This window comes from Bufo gargarizans, chromosome 1 (assembly GCF_014858855.1).
Source record: "Bufo gargarizans isolate SCDJY-AF-19 chromosome 1, ASM1485885v1, whole genome shotgun sequence".
NCBI classification, from domain to species: domain Eukaryota; kingdom Metazoa; phylum Chordata; class Amphibia; order Anura; family Bufonidae; genus Bufo; species Bufo gargarizans.
The window spans coordinates 633,423,093-633,447,963 of NC_058080.1; the positions used below are offsets into that span (position 1 = coordinate 633,423,093).

At 50.8% G+C, this 24,871-nt stretch overlaps 1 protein-coding gene across 2 annotated transcripts in view; it reads left to right on the top strand.

The window, feature by feature from the left end:
- CHD1 (chromodomain helicase DNA binding protein 1) overlaps nt 1–24,871 on the top strand; it is a 128,333-nt gene that overhangs the window by 12,515 nt on the left and 90,947 nt on the right. For both annotated transcript variants that reach the window (XM_044275977.1, XM_044275976.1), the window contains exons 5-9: nt 1,241–1,311; nt 2,021–2,185; nt 3,685–3,935; nt 11,239–11,464; nt 11,619–11,719. In XM_044275977.1, coding sequence (XP_044131912.1) covers nt 1,241–1,311; nt 2,021–2,185; nt 3,685–3,935; nt 11,239–11,464; nt 11,619–11,719 — 814 coding nt within the window. The remainder of the gene's footprint in view (nt 1–1,240; nt 1,312–2,020; nt 2,186–3,684; nt 3,936–11,238; nt 11,465–11,618; nt 11,720–24,871) is intronic.

The window sequence follows — 24,871 nt, forward strand, 5'->3', positions numbered from 1 at the left end:
CCAGGTATGAGGTGTCTGGTAAGGGAGCTGCTGCGTGTGCGTGCCTATGCATGCTTCCATGATTCTGGCCACCATAGATGCTGGTGCTTTTTCCTATAGCGTGCAAGGGCAACCACTCCTGAATGACAGGATGCCCATAACTGTGGAAACGAGCAGTGTTATGTCATTGAAAAATTCATCAAGCAAGCAAAAGAAGCAATATAGAGAATTGCAGTACATTAGTAAGTGGCTTGTATTAACCTTATTTACATAATAAATGCTATTGGCTGAAGTGAGACAACCCCTTTAATAGTTTCCTCTCCTGTTATGCCTGATTTTGACTTCAGAAACTGCATCAGAAGACCTGAAAGTGGCAGCACGCTAAGGGGACTAAACATTTAAATAAAATAAAAATACTTTAAAAATAGAAAAAAGCGCAAATATAAAAAGAATTCAACCCCCCCCCCCCCCCCCCCCCCCTTTCCAAGTTTTACATATTAAAAAATGTTAAATAAAAAAATTAACTATAATTGGTATCCCCATGTCAGGAAGTGTCCAAGGTGTTAACCTATAAAAATATTTGTAACGTGCGGTGGTGTGACATGTCACTGCTGCGGCCAGGTGACCCGCATGAAGCCGGATATTGACACAGGGAGACCTGAGAGCTGTGGTGCCCAGGGAGCGATAGAGCCAAAACCCTGCAGTGGGGATCAGGTAAGTATGATTACCACCGCAGGTGTGACTATGCTGTGCATTCTTCAGAAAAGTTCCCCAGGGGTGAACAACCCCTTTAATGCATTTGCCAGTCCATAGTGTATTAAACTTTGAAATTACTCGTGTATGAAAGGATCACTCTAAGTCCTCATGCACACGGCCTTTGTGCGGCAGTTCTGTGCATTGGGGGCTACAATTTGCGGTCCCCAATGCATGGGCAATGTCCGTGCGGCGACCGGGGCGGATCGAGACCAGTTTAATTTGAATGGGTTCGTGATCTGTCCGCACCGCAAAAGGATAGAACATGTTGTATTTTTTTTGCGGTGCGAAGGCACGGACAGAAATGCATTAGAAGCACTCTGTAGTGCTTTGTTCTGCACAGCAGCTCCGGATTGCAGACCCATTTAAGTTAATGGGTCCGCATCCGTGATGCGGGGAGCACACTACCTGTGTGCCCGCACATTGCGGACCCGCTGTCTGTGGGCTGCAATATGGCCACGGCCGTGTGCATGAGGCCCAATTTTAATTTATTTTTTATTTTTTCCAGGAATCCTCCAGCAGTGATGAAGACTCAGATGAGAATTCCTCAAGTGATAATAAAAAGAAGCAACCCAAAGAGTAAGTTTTGTGTTCTGCGATTGCTCCTATAGTGCATGTGTGCCAATGCCTTGTCTGTCGTTTCAATGCTTCTTGGTGCTGGTGTTATTTTCATTGCTTTTTCCAAGGAGTTTGTTCGCCTCCGAATTTAGTACTTGTTTATCCTCGCCCTCTAAACTGTGTCCATACATTCTCAGTTGGCTAGATGCTGACTTGCCTTATGTGGATCAAATGAATCTTTCCACCATTATGGGAGTAATTGGATGGAGGGAGGCAGTTGACTTTGTCTCTTAGTGGATGTCTGGTGCTTGTCACAAGTTTCTTGCTTATGTATTTCTCTGGTATTGCAGCTTCTCTGTCCCAGTCTTTGTTCTGCCAGTCCTAACCACCGATTGTGCTTGCATTACTCTGGATAATATTGTAGCGGCTTCTTGCAGTGTATGTCTTGTTCTGCTTCTCAGTATATAGTATGTGATTCCGTTATGTGCCATTCTTTTGTGATAGAAAAGTAAAAATATGTTGGTTTATAATGTTTGTTGATTTTCACAACTAATGCTGTAGATACTGTATGTGGGTTTTAATTGCGTATTGTTTCAAATGGCAGATGAGGACATTTAAAGGGTGGGGGGCCTTTTCAGTGGGGTGATGCTCCCATGTTGTAGGGTTTTGTTTGTGAGGCAAGCATGCATGTTGTAACTTTTCATCATTTCCACCCTCTCAATATATCCAGTGAAGATTGGCAGATGTCCAGCTCAGGTTCTGGTAGTTCCTCATCATCGGCCAGTTCCAGTTCAGATTCCGACACAGGGGGGGATAGACAGAAAAGCAGCAGTAGGGACAGCGAATCTGATTATGAACCGAGCCATAAAGTAAAAAACAAGAAATCTCAAAACAGGTAAGGGCTAGACTCTAATGTTCGTCTTCTTTTAACGTTAAGTAATTTCTGCACAAGTGGTCACCTTCAGGGCTACCATGCAGACATTAGTAGCATCTGCTTTAAGAAATGTGAAAAATCTTCTATTGTGTGATTCACTTTAATCCTAATGAAAATACATCAGCACATGGATGAAGCGGACATATATTTTTCTGTTGGATAGGTGTTTTTGCTCTGATTCTTCTTCTGGAAAGTGGAAATCTGTTTATAGAGCAAATGACAAAAAATACATCCCTGATTTGAGTCACGTGCAGCTTTATATTCAGTGTTATGGAGTCGCTTTCATTATCCATAGAGCACAAGAAGTATGGTAATTCCCTTTGACTTTTGGTGAAAGTCACATTTAGAGAATTGCACATGTAGCAAATGCCTAATAGACTTCTGATCTCAGAAATATTTCTTAAAGGTTTTTTCTGAGATTTTTATACAGATGACACCTGGAAACCCTGCCGATCAGCTGTTTAATAAGGCACCAGTGCCCACGGTAGCACCACAGCCTTTTCTCAGCTCGACAAGCACAGTCGTACATTGTATAGCCGCTGTGCTTGGTATCACAGCTCAGCCCCATTCACTTCAAGGAGCCCAGGCAAAGCTGTGAGAAGGCTGCGGCGCTACTGCGAGTAACAGTGCCTTCTCCAACAGCTGATTAGCAGATGTCCCATGTTTTTGGCCTCCACCAATCAAATACGGGTAACCTATGCAGAGAATAGGTCATTAGTTAAAAAATCCCGGAAAACTCCTTTAAGCTGAACTTGATACTGTTAGCAGAATACACAGTGCCATTTAAAGGGATATTCACAGAACATGGGTGCCATAACTTCTTTTTGCATAGAGCAGCTGTTGAGCATGCACACTGTTATTACATTTAGAGTACAGAGCTTGACTGTGTCAGTCTTAGAGTATTATGGAGCATCGGTGTAAACTCCCAACTGCTGCTCTAGTCAAACAAGGGACACATAACCCCCATCTTCTGAATACTGGACCCATCTTGGTAGACGACATTGGTATTGCTTGGTAGATGATACTTGTGAAGCAGTATTGGTGTCTACCAGATGCGAACTTGGCATTCCCTGTTTTCTACTAGCTGCAGCGGGAGGATGATGTTATTCCTTTTGATCTTGTTGAGTAGACGTGTGACAGTAGTTGGTTGGTCTCGTGCAAGAGTCTTCTGATAAGGCACTGTCAAACAGCTGTGTCTTTTGTGGCTGCATTTTAGTGTTCATACTATGGGCACAATTACTGACCTCCTGCAGTTCTATTACCTGGAATTAGATCACCAAAGATCCTGTGGTCATTTATCAATTTCAGTGGAGCCGGGGTGGTTCACTTCATTAAATAGACAGATCTATTTAAAAGATTGTTTTAGATGAACTCTTTAAAAAAAATGTACCTGGTGTATTGGATATGCGCATTATATTATACAATTTATTTGTTTACCAAGTGATTTATTTTCATTTCAGGTCCAAAGCTAAAAATGGGAAGAAAAATACTGGCCAGTCGAAAATGGGGGCAGATTCCTCTGATGAGGACTTTGATAAGAGAGGATCACGGCGGCAGGCCACAGTAAATGTAAGCTACAAAGAAGATGAGGAAATGAAAACGGACTCTGATGACTTGTTGGAAGTGTGTGGGGAAGATGTCCCACAACCAGAGGAAGATGAGTTTGAAACAATTGAAAGAGTAATGGATTCACGGTTTGGTCGCAAAGGAGGTAAATTTTTAATGAACTATTGTCTGTTATTGTAAGGTTTAGTATATTAAAAAACATGGCTGTGATTTAAGTCTAAGGGCTCTTTCACGCAGGCGTAAGCCGTGCGATTCATCCGCTGCGTGAATGACAGCCAAGCCCAACACTGGACAGCAGAGACAGGGAACGTTTACATGATTGATAATGCTCCATGCCTCTCTGTGGTCTTTTTGTTACAAAATCACAGTGACCACTTTATCTCGCTGTGATTTTGTAGCAAAAAGCTCACAGAGGCACGGAGCATTATCAATCATGTTAATGCTCAGTGTCTCTGCCATTCACGCAGTGGATTGCACGTACAGCATCCCCTTGTGTGAAAAAGCAGACCTACATGCAGAACCAATCATTCATTCAATGTGTCTGCAAAAAATAAAACACGGTAGTTACTCCGTGTGTATTCAGTTTTCATGTCCGTTTTTGCCCCCCAAAAAATTGAACATGTCCTATTATTGTCTGCATTATGTACAAGGGTAGGACTGTTCTATTAGGGGCCAGCTGTTCCGCAAAATACGGAATGCACCCGGACGTCATCCATATTTTTGGTGGATCCGTGTTTTGCGGACCGCAAAAAGGAGATTTTTGTATAACTTACCAGTTAAATCTCTTTCTCGCTCTTCCTTGGGGGACACAGACCTTGGGTATAGCTCAGCTCCCTAGGAGGCGTGACACTAAGTAAAACTGTTAAGCCCCTCCTCCATCAGCTATACCCTCAGCCTGGAGATAGAGGCTACCAGTTGCGTGTCCAAGTAGTGAAAGGATAACAACCAATAACGGAAACAACCAGCCAGCAACCCAACGGGGCGCCAGACCATAACCCTGTAACCAAACACAGAAGGGTGGGTGCTGTGTCCCCCAAGGAAGAGCGAGAAAGAGATTTAACTGGTAAGTTATACAAAAATCTCCTTTTCTCGCCCATTTTCCTTGGGGGACACAGACCTTGGGACGTTCAAGAGCAGTCCAAGAAGGGAGGGACCACAAACCCAAGGCGGAACACCACCAGAACATCAGGAAACCGCTGCCTGCAAAACCAGGCGGCCCAAAGCAGCATCCGCTGATGCATGCGTATGCACCCTATAGAACTTTGTGAAAGTGTGCAGAGAGGACCAAGTGGCTGCTTTGCACAACTGTTCAGCCGAGGCCCGATGCCTCTGCGCCCAGGAAGCTCCGACTGCTCTGGTGGAATGAGCAGTGATGCCGAAAGGCGGAGGTCTGCCCTTGGCTCGATAAGCCTCAGACACCGCCAGTTTAATGAAACGGGCAATAGCCACCTTGGAGACCGCCAACCCTCTGCGCGAACCCTCCGGAACCACAAACAGGGAGTCCGTGCGCCGAAAGGACCCGGTGACCTCCAAGTAAATCCTCAACGCCCTGACCACATCCGGACGGTGCAGTTCCCGTTCTCTGGGGTGGGAAGGAGAGGGACAGAGCGACGGAAGGACGATGTCCTCATTGATGTGAAAGGCGGAGACCACCTTTGGCAGGAAAGTCGGGACAGGCCGAAGCACAACCTTATCCTGGTGGAAGATCAGGAAAGGTTCGGAGCAAGAAAGAGCCGCTAACTCCGACACCCGTCGGAGAGACGTGACGGCCACAAGAAAGATGACCTTGCAGGACAGAAGGCGAAGGGAGACCTCCCGTAAAGGCTCGAAGGGGGCTGATTGGAGCGCCGAGAGCACCACATTCAGGTCCCAGGAAGGAACTGGAGGGCGGTACGGCGGAACAGAGTGAGCCACCCCTTGTAAAAAGGTCTTAATTGGCCCTAGAGGGGCCAGGGGACGCTGGCGAAGAATAGACAGCGCCGAAATCTGACCCTTCAGAGAACTGAGGCACAGCCCCAGGTCCAGACCCGACTGGAGGAAGGACAGGATTGTGGGAAGAGAAAACCGGAGAGGTGGGATGCTCCGGGACTCACAGAACCCCAGATAGGACCTCCAAACCCGATAGTAGATCCTAGAGGATACGGGCTTACGAGCCCGGATCATGGTGCGGACTACGTCCGCGGAGAAACCCCGTCGCGTTAAGACGGCGGTCTCAATAGCCACGCCGTCAAACGTAGCGAGCCTAAATGCTCGTGGAAGATCGGTCCCTGAGAGAGAAGGTCTTCCCTGGAGGGCAGTGGCCACGGTGCGTCTGCCAACAGCAACATTAGGTCGGCGTACCAAGACCGGCGGGGCCAATCCGGGGCGATTAGAATCGCGGGGACGCCCTCTGCCGCGATCCTCCGAAGAACCCGTGGCAGGAGGGGAAAAGGAGGAAAGACGTACAGAAGGGAGAATTCGCGCCACGGAAGGACGAGCGCGTCGGCGCCGTATGCCTTCGGGTCCCGTGCCCTGGCCAGGTATAGGGGGACCTTGTGGTTGAATTTGGAGGCCATGAGGTCCACGTCGGGGCGACCCCAGCGAAGACAAAGGGCTTCGAACACCTCTGGGTGCAGGGACCATTCTCCCGGGTCGATGGTGGACCGGCTGAGGAAATCCGCCGCCCAGTTGTCCACCCCCGGGATGTAAATCGCAGATAAGGCCGGCACGTGCGTCTCCGCCCAGAGGAGAATGAGGGTCACCTCTTGCATCGCTGCGAGTGCCTCCCTGATGGTTTATGTATGCCACAGCCGTGGCATTGTCCGATTGGATCCGAACAGGGTGGCCCCTCAGCAGATGGGTCCAGTGTCTGAGGGACAGAAGAATCGCCCTCAGTTCCAGAATATTGATTGGAAGTCTGGACTCCGATAGAGACCAAACGCCCTGGACGGACCGGGGAGGGAAAACCCCCCCCCCCCACCCCCGTAAGCTGGCATCTGTGGTAATCACCAGCCAGTTCAGTGGAAGGAAGGACTTCCCCCTTAGAGGGATATGCAACCACCAGCCGAGGGAAGCCCGAGCCAGGGGAGGCAGAAGAAAGGTCCTGTCCAGACTCCTCGGTGATTTGTCCCAGGCCGACAGAATTGCCCTCTGAAAGGTGCGGGATCGGAATTGTGCGAACGGCACCGCTTCGAAACAGGCAACCATCTTTCCCAACAACCGCATGCTGGATCTGAGGGAAGGGCGGTGATGACGGAGGAGACTGCGAACCGACCCGCGAAGGGCCAGACGCTTGTCCGACGGAAGGCGGACCTCCGCCAACTCTGTATCCAGGAGCATCCCCAGGAAGATCAGCCGTCTGGAGGGGGGTAAGGGAAGATTTGGGGTGGTTGATAATCCAACCGAACCGCGTCAGGGTCTCCAGAGTGAGTTCCACACTGCGGGATGTCTGAGAGAAGGAGGGTGCCTTGACCAGGATGTCGTCCAAGTATGGGAGAAGAAAAACACTTCTTGAACGTAGAAGGGCCAAGACAGGGGCCAGGACCTTGGTGAACACTCGAGGAGCCGTCGCCAGACCAAAGGGAAGGGCGACGAATTGGAAGTGATCGTCCCCCACCGCGAAGCGCAGGAAGCGGTGATGACATGGAGCAACCGGAACGTGGAGGTATGCATCCTGAATGTCGATTGAGGCCATGAAATCCCCTCTTTCCAGGGAGGCCACTGCGGACCTGAGAGACTCCATCCGGAATCTCTGCAGTCGGAGAAAACGGTTCAGGCGTTTTAGGTCCAAGATCGGACGCACTGAGCCTTCCTTCTTGGGAACCACAAAGAGGTTCGAGTAGAACCCCCTGAACCTTTCCGTCGGAGGCACGGGGGCGACAACACCCTTGTCCATTAGAGAGTGAATGGCCGCGAAGAAGGCGGCCACTCGTACGGGATCTCGCGGAGGACGGGATCGGAAGAAACGGTCTGGCGGAATGGACGCAAATTCGATTTTGTATCCGCAAGATACAATCTCGAGCGCCTATGCGTCTGAGATGTGGGCCCGCCATACGTTCCTGAATAGGAGAAGGCGGCCCCCCACCCGGGTGGGTGGGGGCGCACCTTCAGGCAGAGGGCTGCTGGCCTGTGGGAGCCCGTGCAGGCTGGGACTTGCGCCAGGTAGGTTGCGTCCGAAAAAACGGCTTCTTGCGTCTATCCTGGGCTGGGCCAGAGGAAGAAGAACTGGCCGCGGGTCTAGACCCGGTGGGCTTGCGAAAGGACCGAAAACGGGACGAACCAGCGCGACCACGGGGGGCGCCCATTGGCCTGGACTGGGGGAGGTGAGTACTCTTCCCACCCGTGGCCTCTGATATAAGTTCGTCCAGACGGGTTCCGAACAGGCGGGAACCCGTGAATGGTAGGCCGGCCAAAGAGCGTTTGGAAGCGGCGTCCGCTGCCCAAACCTTCAGCCAGAGTTCCCTCCTGACAGAAACTGCCAGGGCAGAGGAACGGGCAATGAGGGCACCCGCATCAAGGGAGGCCTCACAGACGAATTTTCCGGCCTGAACAATTAGTTGGGCTAAGGAACGGAGGTCCTGAACAGGGACGTCCGACCCTAACTCCCGTTCCAGTTGCAAACCCCATTCAGAGACCGCTTTGCCAACCCAGGCGGAGGCAAAGACCGGTCTAAGGGCCGAACCAGAGGCAGTAAATATGGCCTTGGAGAGGGATTCCGTACGACGGTCCTCAACAGACTGGAGGGAAGATCCGTCCTGTACAGGAATAGTAGTGCTTTTGGACAGGCGAGCCACGGGAGGATCAACCTTAGGCGGGGATGTCCACGTGGTCACAGAATCCGCTGGAAAGGGATAACAAATGTCCAGCTTTTTGGGTGTAATAAAGCGGACGTTAGGCCGAGTCCAAGCCTTGGATACCACAGAAGAAAAATCAGCGTGTATGGGAAAAACCTTGGAGGCCTGTTTGGGGCGGAGAAAGGACACGCCGGCCTGTTCAGAGCTGGGGGGGTCATCGTGTAGCTGAAAGGTATCACGGATGCTAGTGACAAGATGCCCCACCGCGGACGGCAATTTGGACGGAAGCTCTGAGTCCATGTCCAAGTCCGAATCCGCCAGTTCTCCCTCAGAAAGCGTATCCCTTTGAGAGGATAGACTTGACTGAGCTCGCACGCATGGCGGAGAGAGCGAAGCATCTGGAGAAGATGTGCGCTCAACCCTTGAACGTTTCTGAGTATGCCGGGCCCTGGAAGATTCGCTGGGAGGCAGGGAACCAGTGGGGGCGGCAGAAACGGTAGTCCCAGCGGGTGCGACAGGGATTGTGGCAGCCTGCGGGAGAGGCGGTCTATCCACGAGACGGCCCACTACGTGTGTAAGGCTTTCCACCGCCTGAGACAGAGACCTAGCCCAGTCAGGGGGTTCAGAGGCACCGGGGGGCGCAGCGGGAAGCGGGCCCTGCACCGGGGCCTGACATGCAAGGCAATGCGGCTCAGATTGCCCACGCGGAAAAAGTTCCTTACAGGCGGTACAGGCATGGTACCAGGGTTTGGGGGCACCTGTGGGATCTGACATGCTGAAGTGTGGTTGTACTCTAATATAGAGACCACAAAGGGTTATAGCAGCTATGACCAGGAGGGTTAGGAGAGGGTTAACTGTCCTACCAGTGCCTCAGAAGAACGTCAGGAGATGGCCCAGATCAGCAGCAGCAGAGAAGCAGTGAACAGCAGTGAGCAGCAGAGAGCAGCAGAGAGCGCCCACAGGAGGTTAGAGTCCCCCACCGTGTCCCAGCTTCCTGTCAGGAGTGAGGAAGCGCGGGAAACCTCAGCAGAAAGCGCGGGGAACAAGCTCCGCCCCCTCCAGCGCTTGAAATGTCTCCTGTGAAGGAGAACGTAGCTCCGCCCCCAAAATGACGCGCGCGTAAGCCCCGCCCCCTGCCGGGACCGCTAAGCCCCGCCCCCCGTTCTCGGCGGGAAGGGGGGGAGAGAGAAGAGAAAAATGGAGTCAACCCCGAATGAGGGGGAGGGGGGGAGAAAGATAGCAGCGTGGGGGGGAACGGCGTGGGGGTTCTGAGGATGCTGCTGTGCTGCATTGTCCTGCAGATGAGCGCTCAGAATGAGCGACCACGGGTGCCCCCCTTACCCAGAGGGGTAGGTGCTGCAGATAGGGACGGGGTATGGGCTGGAATAGCCATCTCACCGTCCGCCGTCTTCACCCTCAGTCCTTTCCAGCAGGGTCGCCCCTTCAGCCACTGGCACCGCAGTGGCAGGAAGCTGGAAGAGGGGCTTGGCGTGCGGGCGACCCCCTAGCTGGCGGGATGTAGGGGAGCCATTGCTGCCCAGATCCTCCTATTGCTTCTGTGGGGGAGGCAGCAGTGCAGATAAGTTGGCACTGGCGCAGCTCAACCCCGGGAGAGCAGAGAGGTCTAATGCGTCTCTGGTATCCCTAGGAAAAAATAAAATAACAAAATTAGAAGAAAAAGTAAAAATAACAAGGAGAAAACAGCCCTGCAGTAGCAGGGAGTGTCTTGCCTCCTTGGACACTAAGCTAAAACTGGTAGCCTCTATCTCCAGGCTGAGGGTATAGCTGATGGAGGAGGGGCTTAACAGTTTTACTTAGTGTCACGCCTCCTAGGGAGCTGAGCTATACCCAAGGTCTGTGTCCCCCAAGGAAAATGGGCGAGAAATACATATTCGTGTGCTTGGGCCCTAACTAGCTCATGACTCTTTCAGTCATTAACCACCTATGACTAGACAGAATTTGCATTTGACAATGTAGAGAATGCTGTGTCAGTGGCTCTGCATTTTTTATTTATTTGGTGGTTGAATGCATTTATTATTAGATGTGGATCCCTTATCAGACCATTTGTTCTAATGTTGGGAAGTATACATACAGATTTATAAATAAAATAAATCAGATTGCATGAAAATGTGACTAGGCTCATGCACACATGCTATATGGTGGCACATGGATTCTGCATCCAGTGAAAAGCCCCAATTCTGTATCAATACAAAACAAGCAACATAAAGACAAGTTCACATGCTTCTGAAAAATGAACACAGATTTGTATTTGAAGTTTGGGGCAAAAAAAATCTGCAAGCGGAATTAACATGCTCATTCTTCTCATGGATTTCACATAGTAAAGCTGTGGATTAGCCACAATGAATGAGGAAAATCTTCAGACACATACTCTGCAGAAAAGTGTCCTCCTCAAGATCCAGCTGTAGAATTCAGCAGGATAGGTTGTAGTGAAAGCCTTGGGACAGGCTTTGTATTCCACTGGGTTGCTGAAGCCATGATTGTAATATTGTCATGGCTTTCGGGGGGGGGGGGGGGGGGGGGGAGAGAGAATCTTGTTTTATACAGATGTTGTGTTTTTTTTTTTGGGTCATTTCTTTTTTAGTGTGTGTGTGTGTGTGTGTGTGTGTGTGTGTGTGTGTAAATATTTTTAATTTTTTTTTTTATATCCTTTGGCAGTTACTGGTGGCACCACAACTATTTATGCTATTGAGGCTGATGGTGATCCCAATGCCAATTTCGACAAAACCAAGGAAGCTGGTGAGACGCAGTATTTAATTAAATGGAAAGGTTGGTCCCATATCCATAATACTTGGGAAACTGAAGAAACTCTAAAGCAACAAAATGTGAAAGGCATGAAGAAACTGGACAATTACAAGAAAAAGGAGCAGGAAAAAAAAAGATGGTAATGGCGAAGTCTACAGCTTGTGTGTTGTATAATATTGATTCATCTTCTAGTTTTAGTGAACTTTTTGGGCTTCTTACAGATATATATTATTTTTTATGACAAATTTGTTCATGACCGCAGAACTAAACTGTGTGCCTTATGTATTTTGCAGGTTGAAATCTGCTTCTCCTGAAGATATAGAGTATTATAACTGTCAACAGGAACTTACTGATGACCTCCATAAACAGTATCAAATTGTGGAAAGAATTATAGGTCAGTCTCGAGCACCCACCTTTATGCATAGAAAAATGCTCTTTTGGCATGTATTTGGCTGGCATTCATGCATATGCAAGGGGTCATTTACTATTGTGCTGTCCTCGCCACTTTCCAAAAGGTGGCGGAGCCTACTTCCCCAGCTAATTTATAATTTTACACCAGTTTTGTGGTGTAAATGATGACTGCAGTCTGTCAGCTATGAGCTAACATAGATTTCCATCAAGGCATACAGACTTCCGGAGGTTGCACTTAATTTTTGACGAGGCATGCACCTCGTCATAAAATAAGTGCACCCTCCACCGGCTAAGGGGGTTATTAAGACTGGTGTAAGAAATGCCGTCATGATAAATGATCCCTATTGTATCTTTGCCTGGACCATACTGAATGGTGAATTCACCACTGCTTTTCTGTACAACTGTATGCAAATAAAAATGTGTAGCAGCAGGCATGGAATCGCAGATATATTCAACTGTGTAGACATACAGTGCCTTGTGAAAGTATTCACCCTCTGTGTTTTATTTCATCACAACCTGGAATTTAAAATTGATTTTAATATACATTTCATGTAATAAACCTGACAGTCCTAATTGTTACTTGGGAGTGTAAAGAAAAGAAAAACTACCTTTAAAATAAGACAAAAAAAATATGTATTCACCCGCTTTGCTATAAGAGCCATAACAAAGTCTGGTCTAATCAATAAAAGTAGTTATTGGGGATTTAATATTGCTAATCTCTCCTCGGGATAGGGTGTCAATATCAGATTGGATGGGGTCCAACACCTGGGACCCCCATCGATCAGCTGTTAAGAGGCCATTGACGTCAACTGTACATTGGTCACATGGCCTAGTTGCAGCTCAGTCCCATTGAAGATAGTGGGGCTGAACTGCAATCCACAGCACGGTGCTGTGCTTGGTCAATTTGAGGGAGGCTGTTGTGTGAGAGCTGCAACTTCCCGAAACAGCTGATTGGCGGGGTGCCAGGACTCTGACCCCCCCCCCCCGCCCATCAATGTGACAATGATGACCGATTCTGAGGGCATGAAATTAATATTTCGCTCATAACCTCTTTAACTTCAGAAGTCATATAATTAGTTGAATAACCTCTCCCTCTATGGAATCAGTGTCGCATGATGAGTCTGCAACACTATCAACCAGCAACATGAAGACCAAGGAGTGATTCAGAGAAAAGGTTGTGTAGTACTATGGGGCACCATTAAATCCTTTATAATGGAACGAATATGGCCCAACTACCAATCTGACAAAAGATGGCCGCCCACCAAAACTCAGACTCGGCAAGGAGGGCATTAATCAGAGAATCAACAAAGACACCAATTCTAACACTGCGGGAGCTCCGAATATCCACAGCGGTGCTGGAAGGATCTGTCCATGCGACCCTTATAAGCTGTAAACTCTCCAGACTGGGACTTTATGGAGGGGCGGCCAGAAAAAGTTTATTGCTTAACCTGTTTAGCACATGGGGCGTAGCGGTACGCCCTGATTTCTCGCCCATTTTCCTTGGGGGACACAGACCTTGGGTATAGCTCAGCTCCCTAGGAGGCGTGACACTAAGTAAAACTGTTAAGCCCCTCCTCCATCAGCTATACCCTCAGCCTGGAGATAGAGGCTACCAGTTTTAGCTTAGTGTCCAAGGAGGCAAGACACCCCCTGCTACTGCAGGGCTGTTTTCTCCTTGTTGTTTATTTATTTATTTATTTATTTTCTTCTAATTTTGTTATTTTATTTTTCCTAGGGATACCAGAGACGCATTCGACCTCTCTGCTCTCCCGGGGTTGAGCTGCGCCAGTGCCAATTTATCTGCACTGCTGCCTCCCCCTCAGAAGCAATAGGAGGATCTGGGCAGCAATGGCTCCCCTACATCCCGCCAGCTAGGGGGTCGCCCGCACGCCAAGCCCCTCTTCCAGCTTCCTGCCACTGCGGTGCCAGTGGCTGAAGGGGCGACCCTGCTGGAAGGAACCGAGGGTGAAGACGTCGGTGGTAAGATGGCTATTCCAGCCCATACCCCGTCCCTATCTGACAGCATCTACCCCTCTGGGTATGGGGGGCACCCGTGGTCGCTCGTTCTGAGCGTTCTAGAGACTCTCCCCAGCTCCCTGACAGGAAGCTCCTCAGGTGTATATCACCCCCACGCTGTTTCTATCAGGGCACCAGCCTGCACGTGTTCTCTCTCCCTTCCTGCTGCCGCCGCTCCGTTCCTGAACGGGGGGCGGGGCTTAGCCCGACATCAGGCTGATCGGGCTCGGCAGGGCTCGGGACATGGTGGCAGTAAGGTCACCCACCTGGACATATCGCCGCGTTTTAAGGGCCTGCGGGCCTTTTATTTCTGGCATGTTTTCTCTTAACACTGCGAGTTTTCGGCAGCATGGGGCGCGTCTTACACGCGCGCGTCATTTGGGGGCGGAGTTACGTTCTCCTTCACAGGAGACATTTCAAGCGCTGGAGGGGGCAGAGCCTGTTCCCCGCGCTTCTGCTGAGTTTTTTCCCGCGCTCCCTCACTGCTCAGGAAGCGGGGACGCGGTGGGAGACTCTTAACTCCTGTGGACATCGCTCGGCACTGCTGTTTGCTGCTCTCGGCTCCTGCTGATCCGGACCTTACTACTGACGTTCTTCTGGGGCACTGGTAGGACAGTTAACCCTCTCCTAACCCTCCTGTTCAGCTGCTATAGCCCTTGTGGTCTCTATATTGGAGTGCGTCCAACATTTCAGCATGTCAGATCCCACGGGTGCCCCCAAACCCTGGTACCATGCCTGTACCGCCTGCAAGGAACTTTTTCCGTGTGGGCAATCTGAGCCGCATTGCCTTGCATGTCAGGCCCCAGTGCAGGGCCCGCTTCCCGCTGCGCCTCCCGGTGCCTCTGAACCCCCTGATTGGGCTAGGTCTCTGTCTCGGGCAGTGGAAAGCCTCACAAACGTAGTGGGCCGTCTCGTGGATAGACCGCCTCTCCCGCAGGCTGCCACAATCCCTGTCGCACCCGCTGGGAATACCGTTTCTGCCGCCCCCACTGGTTCCCTGCCTCCCAGCGAATCTCCCAGGGCCCGGCTTACCCAGAAACGTTCAAGGGTTGAGCGCACATCTTCTCCAGATGCTTCGCTCTCTCCGCCGTGCGTGCGAGCTCAGTCAAGTCTATCCTCTCACAGGGATACGCCTTCTGAGGGAGAACTGGCGGATTCGGACGTGGACATGGACTCAGAGCTTCCGTCCAAATTGTCGTCCGCGGTGGGGCATCTTATCACTAGCATCCGTGATACCTTTCAGATACACGATGACACCCCCCCCCCCAGTTCTGAGCAGGCCGGCGTGTCCTTCCTCCGCCCCAAACAGGCCTCCAAGGTTTTTCCCATACACGCTTTTTCTTCTGTGGTATCCAAGGCTTGGACTCGGCCTAACGTCCGCTTTATTACCCCCAAAAAGCTGGACATTTGTTATCCCTTTCCAGCGGATTCTGTAACCACGTGGACATCCCCGCCTAAGGTTGATCCTCCCGTGGCTCGCCTGTCCAAAAGCACTGCTATTCCTGTACAGGACGGATCTTCCCTCCAGTCTGCTGAGGACCGTCGTACGGAATCCCTCTCCAAGGCCATATTCACTGCCTCTGGTTCGGCTGGTCTTTGCCTCCGCCTCGGTTGGTAAAGCGGTCTCTGAATGGGGTTTGCAACTGGAGCAGGAGTTAGGGTCGGACCTCCGTTCCTTAGCTCAGCTAATTATTCAGGCCGGAAACTTTATCTGTGAGGCCTCCCTTGATGCGGGTGCCCTCATTGCCCGTTCCTCGGCCCTGGCAGTTTCTGTCAGGAGGGAACTCTGGCTGAAGGTTTGGGCGGCGGACGCCGCTTCCAAACGCTCTTTGGCCGGCCTACCATTCACGGGTTCCCGCTTGTTCGGGACCCGTCTGGACGAACTTATATCAGAGGCCACGGGTGGGAAGAGTACTCGCCTCCCCCAGTCCAGGCCAAAGGGCGCCCCCCGTGGTCGCGCTGGTTCGTCCCGGTTTCGGTCCTTTCGTAAGCCCACCGGGTCTAGACCCGCAGCCGGTTCTTCTTCCTCTGGCCCAGCCCAGGACAGACGCAAGAAGCCGTTTTTTCGGGCGCAACCTACCTGGCGCAAGGCCCAGCCTGCACGGGCTCCCACAGGCCAGCAGCCCTCTGCCTGAAGGTGCGCCCCCACCCACCCGGGTGGGGGGCCGCCTTCTCCTGTTCAGGAACGTTTGGCGGGCCCACATCTCAGACGCATGGGCGCTCGAGATTGTATCTTGCGGGTACAAGATCGAATTTGCGTCCATTCCGTCAGACCGTTTGTTCTGGTCCCGTCCCCCGCGGGATCCCGTACGAGCGGCCGCCTTCTTCGCGGCCGTTCGCTCGCTAATGGACAAGGGTGTCGTCGCCCCTGTACCTCCGACGGAAAGGTTCAGGGGGTTCTATTCGAACCTCTTTGTGGTCCCCAAGAAGGAAGGCTCGGTGCGGCCGATCTTGGACCTAAAGCGCCTGAACCGTTTTCTCCGTCTGCAGAGATTCCGGATGGAGTCTCTCCGGTCCGCAGTGGCCTCCCTGGAACAGGGGGATTTCATGGCCTCAATCGACGTTCAGGATGCATACCTCCACGTTCCGGTTGCTCCATGTCATCACCGCTTCCTGCGCTTCGCGGTGGGGGACGATCACTTCCAATTCGTCGCCCTTCCCTTTGGTCTGGCGACGGCTCCTCGGGTGTTCACCAAGGTCCTGGCCCCTGTCTTGGCCCTTCTACGTTCAAGAAGTGTTTTTCTTCTTCCGTACTTGGACGACATCTTGGTCAAGGCACCCTCCTTTTCTCAGGCATCCGGCAGTGTGGATCTCACTCTGGAGACCCTGACGCGGTTTGGTTGGATTATCAACCACCCCAAGTCTTCCCTTACCCCCTCCAGACGGCTGATCTTCCTGGGGATGCTCCTGGATACGGATCTGGCGGAGGTCCGCCTTCCGTTGGACAAGCGTCTGGCCCTTCGCGGGTCGGTTCGCAGTCTCCTCCGTCTTCGCCGTCCTTCCCTCAGATCCAGCATGCGGTTGCTGGGGAAGATGGTTGCCTGTTTCGAAGCGGTGCCGTTCGCACAATTCCGATCCCGCACATTTCAGAGGGCGATTCTGTCGGCCTGGGACAAATCACCGAGGAGTCTGGACAGGACCTTTCTTCTGCCTCCCCTGGCTCGGGCTTCCCTCAGCTGGTGGTTGCATATCCCTCTAAGGGGGAGGTCCTTCCTTCCACTGAACTGGCTGGTGATTACCACCGATGCCAGCTTACGGGGGTGGGGGGGGGGGGGGGTTTCCCTCCCCGATCCGTCCAGGGCGTTTGGTCTCTATCGGAGTCCAGACTTCCAATCAACATTCTGGAACTGAGGGCGGTTCTTTTGTCCCTCAGACACTGGACCCATCTACTGAGGGGCCACCCTGTTCGGATCCAATCGGACAATGCCACGGCTGTGGCATACATAAACCATCAGGGAGGCACCCGCAGCGCTGCGGCGATGCAAGAGGTGTCCCTCATTCTCGATGCAAGAGGTGTCTCCTCCGTGCCAGCCTTGTCTGCGATTTACATCCCGGGGGTGGACAACTGGGCGGCGGATTTCCTCAGCCGGTCCACCATCGACCCGGGAGAATGGTCTCTGCACCCAGAGGTGTTCGAGGCCCTTTGTCTTCGCTGGGGTCGCCCCGACGTGGACCTCATGGCCTCCAAATTCAACCACAAGGTTCCCCTATACCTGGCCAGGGCACGGGACCCGAAGGCATACGGCGCCGACGCGCTCGTCCTTCCGTGGCGCGAATTCTCCCTTCTGTACGTCTTTCCTCCTTTTCCTTTCCTGCCACGGGTTCTTCGGAGGATCGCGGCAGAGGGCGTTCCCGCGATTCTAATCGCCCCGGATTGGCCCCGCCGGTCCTGGTACGCCGACCTCATGTTGCTGTTGGCAGACGAACCGTGGCCACTGCCCTCCAGGGAAGACCTTCTCTCTCAGGGTCCGATCTTCCACGAGCATTTAGGCTCGCTACGTTTGACGGCGTGGCTGTTGAGACCGCCATCTTAACGCGATGGGGTTTCTCCGCGGACGTTGTCCGCACCATGATCCCTGCTCGTAAGCCCGTATCCTCTAGAATCTACTATCGGGTTTGGAGGTCTTATCTGGGGTTCTGTGAGTCCCGGAGTATCCCACCTCTCCGGTTTTCTCTTCCCACGGTCCTGTCCTTCCTCCAGTCGGGTCTGGACCTGGGGCTGGGCCTCAGTTCTCTGAAGGGACAGATTTCGGCGCTGTCTATTCTTCTCCAGCGTCCCCTGGCCCCTCTAGGGCCAATTAAGACCTTTTTGCAAGGGGTAGCTCACTCTGTTCCGCCGTACCGCCCTCAGTTTCCTTCCTGGGACCTGAATGTGGTGCTCTCGGCTCTCCAATCTGCCCCCTTCGAGCCTTTGCGGGAGGTCTCCCTTCGCCTTCTGTCCTGCAAGGTCATCTTTCTTGTGGCCATCACCTCTCTCCGACGGGTGTCGAGTTAGCGGCTCTTTCTTGCTCCGATCCCTTCCTGGTCTTCCACCAGGATAAGGTTGTGCTTCGGCCTGTCCCGACCTTCCTGCCAAAGGTGGTCTCCGCCTTTCACATCAATGAGGACATCGTCCTTCCGTCGCTCTGTCCCTCTCCTTCCCACCCCAGAGAACGGGAACTGCACCGTCTGGACGTGGTCAGGGCGTTGAGAATTTACTTGGAGGTCACCGGATTCTTTCGGCGCACGGATTCCCTGTTTGTGGTTCCGGAGGGTTCGCGCAAGGGTTTGGCGGTCTCCAAGGTGGCCATTGCCCGTTTCATTAAACTGGCGGTGTCTGAGGCTTATCGATCCAAGGGCAGGGCTCCGCCTTTCGGCGTCACTGCTCATTCCACCAGAGCAGTCGGGGCTTCCTGGGCGCAGAGGCATCGGGCCTCGGCTGAGCAGTTGTGCAAAGCAGCCACTTGGTCCTCGCTGCACACTTTCACGAGGTTCTATAGAGTGCATACGCATGCATCAGCGGATGCTGCTTTGGGCCGCCTGGTTTTGCAGGCTGCGGTTTCCTGATGCTCCGGTGGTGCTCCGCCTTGGGTTGTGGTCCCTCCCTTCTTGGACTGCTCTTGAACGTCCCAAGGTCTGTGTCCCCCAAGGAAAATGGGCGAGAAAAGGAGATTTTTGTATAACTTACCAGTTAAATCTCTTTCTCGCTCTTCCTTGGGGGACACAGCACCCACCCTTCTGTGTTTTGGTTGTAGGGTTATGGTCTGGCGCCCCGTTGGGTTGCTGGCTGTTGTTTCCATTGTTGGTTGTTATCCTTTCACTACTTGGACACGCAACTGGTAGCCTCTATCTCCAGGCTGAGGGTATAGCTGATGGAGGAGGGGCTTAACAGTTTTACTTAGTGTCACGCCTCCTAGGGAGCTGAGCTATACCCAAGGTCTTTGTCCCCCCAAGGAAGAGCGAGAAAGAGATTTAACTGGTAAGTTATACAAAAATCTCCTTTTTCCGGTCCTTAAGGACACAGGGAATTCAGACCTGCGGTTTTACCTTATGCGGCCTGGATCTCACAGGCCGTAAGCTGTATGAGTAATACACACTGTATTACTTATACAGCCAATGCATTCCAATACAGAAGTATTGAAATGCATTGTAAAAGGGATTAGATCCCCAAAAGTTGAAGTCCCAAAGTGGGACAAAAATAAAGTCTCCTCCCCCCCCCCCCCCCCCAAAAAAAAATTATAATTACGTTTTGAGTAAAAAATAAACAAAAACGTCATTTTCCTCAAAATTAAAAAAATTGGTAAAAAATAGGGAGGGGGGGGGAGTAGACATATTAGGTATCGCCGCGTCCATATCGACCGGCTCTATAAACATATCACATGACCTAACCCCTCAGATGAACACCATAAAAAAAATAAACTATCCTAAATAAACAATTTTCACCTTGCATCACAAAAAGTACAACAGTAAGCGATCAAAAAGGCCTCATCCCGCAAAAAATTAGCCCCTACCTGAGACAATCGCCCAAAAAATAAAAAAAACTATGGCTCAGAATATGGAGACACTAAAACAATTTATTTTTGTTTTAAAAATGTTATTGTGTAAAACTTAAGTAAATAAAAAAAAGTATACATATTGGGTATCGCCGTGTCCGTATCGACCGGCTCTATCAAAATATCACATGACCTAACCCCTCAGATGAACACCGTAAAAAAAAAAAGCCTTTTTTTTTGTCATCTTGCATCACAAAAAGTCATATGCACCCAAAAATAGTGCCAATCGAACCGTCATCTAATCCCGCAAAAAATTAAGATAATCGCCCAAAAACTGAAAAAACTATGGCTCTCAGACTATGGAGTCACTAAAACATGATTTTTTTGTTTCAAAAATGAAATCATTGTGATCAACTTAACATAAATTTAAAAAAAATGGTATACCGGATTTTTCACCCTATAAGACACAGTTTCCCCCCCAGAAGTGGGGGGGGGGGGGGGGGGGAGAATAGCAGTGCGTCTTATGGGGCGAATGCTGCATTTTTCCGAATTTTCTATGATACGCTGCGATGCCGCGCGGCGGGTGTATCAGCTGAGAGGGAGGAGGGGCTGGGGGACGGCATCTGGTTTTATGACAGCGGGGCCCGTGCAGTGACTGTATTCTACTACACGGGCCCCGCTCACTGTATATAATCTTATCTATAATTGTAGGCATTGTTAGTATATAAAAGTTCAGGGTAATCAGCAGAGAGGCGGGAGGACGGACGCTGGCAGCGTCCACTTTATGAATGAAGCAGGCGGCGTGGGCGCCTGACGTAGTGACTCACGCTGCCAGCGACCGGCCTGCCTCCTCCCTCCTCTCTGCTACGAGCGCTTGTAAGTACGGTATACAGGCGCTGATTACCCTGTATTTTATATATTAGCAATGCCTACAATTATAGATAAGATTATATACAGTGAGCGGGGCCTATGTAGTAGAATACAGTCACTGCACGGGCCCCGCTGTCATTATAAAACCAGATGCGACCACCACCCCCTGTATTGGGGGTCATTCACACCGCAGGGACACTATTATGGGGGGGGGGGGGGATCTGTGGATGACACATAGCATAAGATGCTATATATGTGTCATCCACAGATCTTCCCCCCCATAGCAGTGCCATCCATAAACCCCAATAAGAGCCCCCCACAGATCCCCCATACCAGTGTCACCCACAGACCACCATTAGTTCAAAAAAAAATTTCCCTCATTTTCCTCCTCAAAAACCTAGGTGCGATTTATGGGCCGGTGCGTCTTATAGGGCGAAAAATACGGTCCATATTAGGTATTGCCGCGTCCGTGACAACCTGCTCTATAAAGTACCACATGATCTAACCTGTCAAATGAATGTTGTAAATAACAAAAAAAAATAAAAAAAACACTGCCAAAACAGCAATTTCTTGTTACCTTGCCTCACAAAAAGTGTAATATAGAGCAACCAAAAATATGTACCCTAAACTAGTACCCACAAAACTTTCACCCTCTCCCGTAGTTTCTAAAATGGGGTCACTTTTATGGAGTTTATACTCTAGGGGTGCATCAGGGGGGCTTCAAATGGGACATGGTGTCAAAAAAACTGTCCAGCCATATCTGCCTTCCAAAAACCGTATTGCATTCCTTTCCTTCTGTGTCCTGCCGTGTGCCCGTACAGCAGTTTATGACCACATATGGGGTGTTTCTGTAAACTACAGAATCGGGGCCATAAATATGGCAGCCATTGAAAAGCTGATTAGAATTGAAGGAGAGAGAGTTGGCATTAAATACAGCGCAGTTCTTGAGAAAAACATGTGGAGTTTCACTTTCCAGCAGGACAATGACTCTAAAGCTACACTGGGATGGATATAGGGGGAACACGGTCAAAGCCCAGACTTCATTCCAGCTCAGAATCTGTGGCATGTTTTAAGACTGCTGTAAACCAAACTCGTCTAACTTAAAGGAGCTTTCCCTAAAAGAAAGAGCAAAGGTCCCAGTGTCTAGATTTACTAAGCTAATAGAGACATACCCTATCTGTAATTGCAGAAAAATGTGCCACCACAAGGTATTGAATTTCATGGGGTGAATACTTTATGCACATTAAATTTTGTCTTAAATATTGCGTGTCACAATAACAAATATATTTAGCATCTTCTCAGTAGGAGACATTTTGTGTAAATGAAATGGTACAAACCCCCAGAAATCCATTTTAATTCCTGAATGTAATGCAACAAAATGCTGGATGGTGAATATTTTAGCAAGGCAGGGTTTTCTCTAGGGATCGACCGATTATCGGATTTACCCATGTTATCGGCCGATAGTCATGATTTTTCAAAGTTATCTGCATCTAACCTTGCCGATAATGCGTCCAGCTTGCCCTGCCTGCCATAGTAAGCTCCCTGCTGCCTTGTGCACAGGGCAGCAGGGAGAGTGTGAAATCCTATTCACCCTAAAGCCTCATGCAGGTGTCTATGAGATACTGGACTGGCATTGGAGGAGCGCATGGCGTCATAGCAACCAATGACTCCGTGCACTCCTGCAGTGCCAGTTTGGTATCTCACGGACCGTGTTACACAGATGTCTGCATGAGGCTTAATAGAGCTCTATTAGGGTGAATAGGACAAGTGATTAAAATATCCCAGGTTCTAGCCCCTAAGGGGGGAAATAGTTATTAAAGTGTAACTGTCATCTGTCGTCAAATATATATTTTTTTGGAGTATTGGATTGTGGTGATTAATATCTCCTTGGTGGCCCTATTTAAACTTTTCACTGTGTATTCCAGTTACCACTTAATGCCACAGTTTTGTTCCCTGTACTGCCTATTTTTACCTGTGCTTAAAATCGGGTAGCTATGCAGGGTCCGTCCTCTGTGTTGAAGGACGAAGCAGGCAGCGTGCAAGGTCAGATTACAGACAGCCAGGGACTGTAAGTAAATGATTAAAGCCAGGTCCTCCCCAGCAGCTGACAACAGTGCCTGGGCTGTGTGCACTTCTCCCTGTCCCTGCACTTGGCAGACGCTCCCTCACTCAGCAGAGCTGGAGAATGCAGAGTTGAAGCAGCGCAGACCAGGGAAGGGAGATCTGCCGTCTGCTCAGTGTATAAATGAAACATGTGGTAAGAGGACCCCTTTGTGCTGCAGGAGATTAACCCTTTAGGGGAAGGGCTGTGGTTACTGACACTTTTGGGGGGGCTATTGTTACTGGCTAGTGAGGGCAGGCGGGATTAGCCTCAGGGTGAGGGCAGTGGCGGCCATCTTAACTGAATAGTGAAATTGCAGTTTTATGCAGACTTGTTGCTAAGGGCTGAATCTTATTAAATATGGGGTGAGTCAGTCTAATAGTAACTGATTCTGGAATATCATGTTATTAGTAACTACATATATGAAAATTGAAATTAGGGTCTAAGTGTGACCGTTATCCTTTTAAATAAAAAGTAAAAAAAAAACACAAATATTAAGTATAAATCGCCCCTTTCCCAATTTTAAATATAAAACATATAAACAAGAAATAAACATATGCGGTGAACGCCGTAACAGACATTTTTCCCCCTTTTTTTTTTTTTTTTTTTTTTTTTTTTTTTTAAATGAAAATGCACAGAATATCGGTATAAGTTATCAGCTATTGGCCTGAAAGTTCACAGGTTATCGCTATCGGCTCTGAAAAATCAATATCAGTTGATCCCTTTTCTCGCCCAATTCCTTGGGGGACACAGGAACTCTTGGGTATAGCTTATCTCCATAGGAGGCGTGACACTAAGTAAAAGACTGTTAAGCCCCTCCTCCAGCAGCTATACCCTCAGCCTGGAGAGAGAGAGAGACTTCCAGTTTTTTGCTTAGTGTCAAGGAGGCAAGACACTCTCTGCACTGCAGAGTTGTCTTGAGAAGATTTTAGAGTTTTTAATTTTTAATTTTAATTTTTCCACTTGGATTTTTCCACAGGGACAACAGAGTCGCAGTAGACTTCTCTGTTTTCCCGGGGTTGAGCTGCACCAGGGCCGGTTATCCGCCCTGCTGCCTCCCCCACAAAAGAAAAGGAGGACCAGGGCAGCTCATGCTCCCCTGCATCCCGCCAGCTCTGGGTCGCCCACCTGCAAGCCCCTCTCCAGCTACTGTCACTCTTGTGCCAGTGGCTGAAGGGGCGTCCCAGCTGGATGGACTAGAGGGTGAAGACGTCGCAGGTGAGGTGGCTAGTGCAGCCGTTCCGCTCCCCTCCCCCTCCCTTCCTTTCCCCTCCTCTCCGTTCCATTCTAGGCTCCCCTTTGCTGATGGCCTCGTTGCTCGATTCGGAGGCGGCCTGGCGCCCTGTTTGTACCGCCTGGGACAAGTCCCAGGAGAGCTGAGCGGCGCTCATGGGGGAGGCTTGTTTGGGGGCGGCCGGGTATGCGACCGCTGTGCCGTTGCATTGCAGGACGCCTACACCCGGTCCTCCTCTTTCGGCTTCCTACCTCTCGCTTCCGCTGCGGCGGAGGCCATTGGGGAGACCTGTGATAGTTCAGAGCGGGATTTGAATCGCGCGCGCGCGCGATAATGTTTTCGGTGGGGGGCGGAGTTTCGGACCGGCCCAGCGTCTTGCTTGGTCTTCAGTCAGGGGCCGGACGCCTTTCTTCCCGCGCCTCTTTAGTCCCGCCCACTCTCGTGCCTGCGTGCTTCTGGGAACTCACTGCAGGACGGACCATTGCTCTAGTTGCCGCCGCCGTTCTTCTGCTGCCGTTCTGCTTCCTCTGTGACCTGGTAGGACTGTTGACCCTTCCTCACTGTAGCCCCCTGGCCTGGACTCTGGTTTTTTTTCTATTGCTCCTACCAACATGTCTGACCCCTTAGTGCCTGTGGGACCTTGGTATCATACCTGCACCGCATGTAAGGCGCCCTTTCCTCAAGGGCAGTCTGACCCGCATTGCTCGCTTTGCAAAGACCCATCGCAGGGTCCGCCATCTGTTGTGTCACCCCCTGGCCTCTTGGATCCCCCTGACTGGGCTAGATCCCTCTCCCAGGCTGTGGTTAGTCTCACTAGCGTTGTGGGCCGACTTGCAGATGTGTTGCCCTTGTCGCAGCCGGATGATTCCCCTGCTGGGCCCTCCGGGTCCGCTGTCCTGGCCGACCCGTCTGAGTCTCTCTCTGCAGGCGATTCCTCCAGAG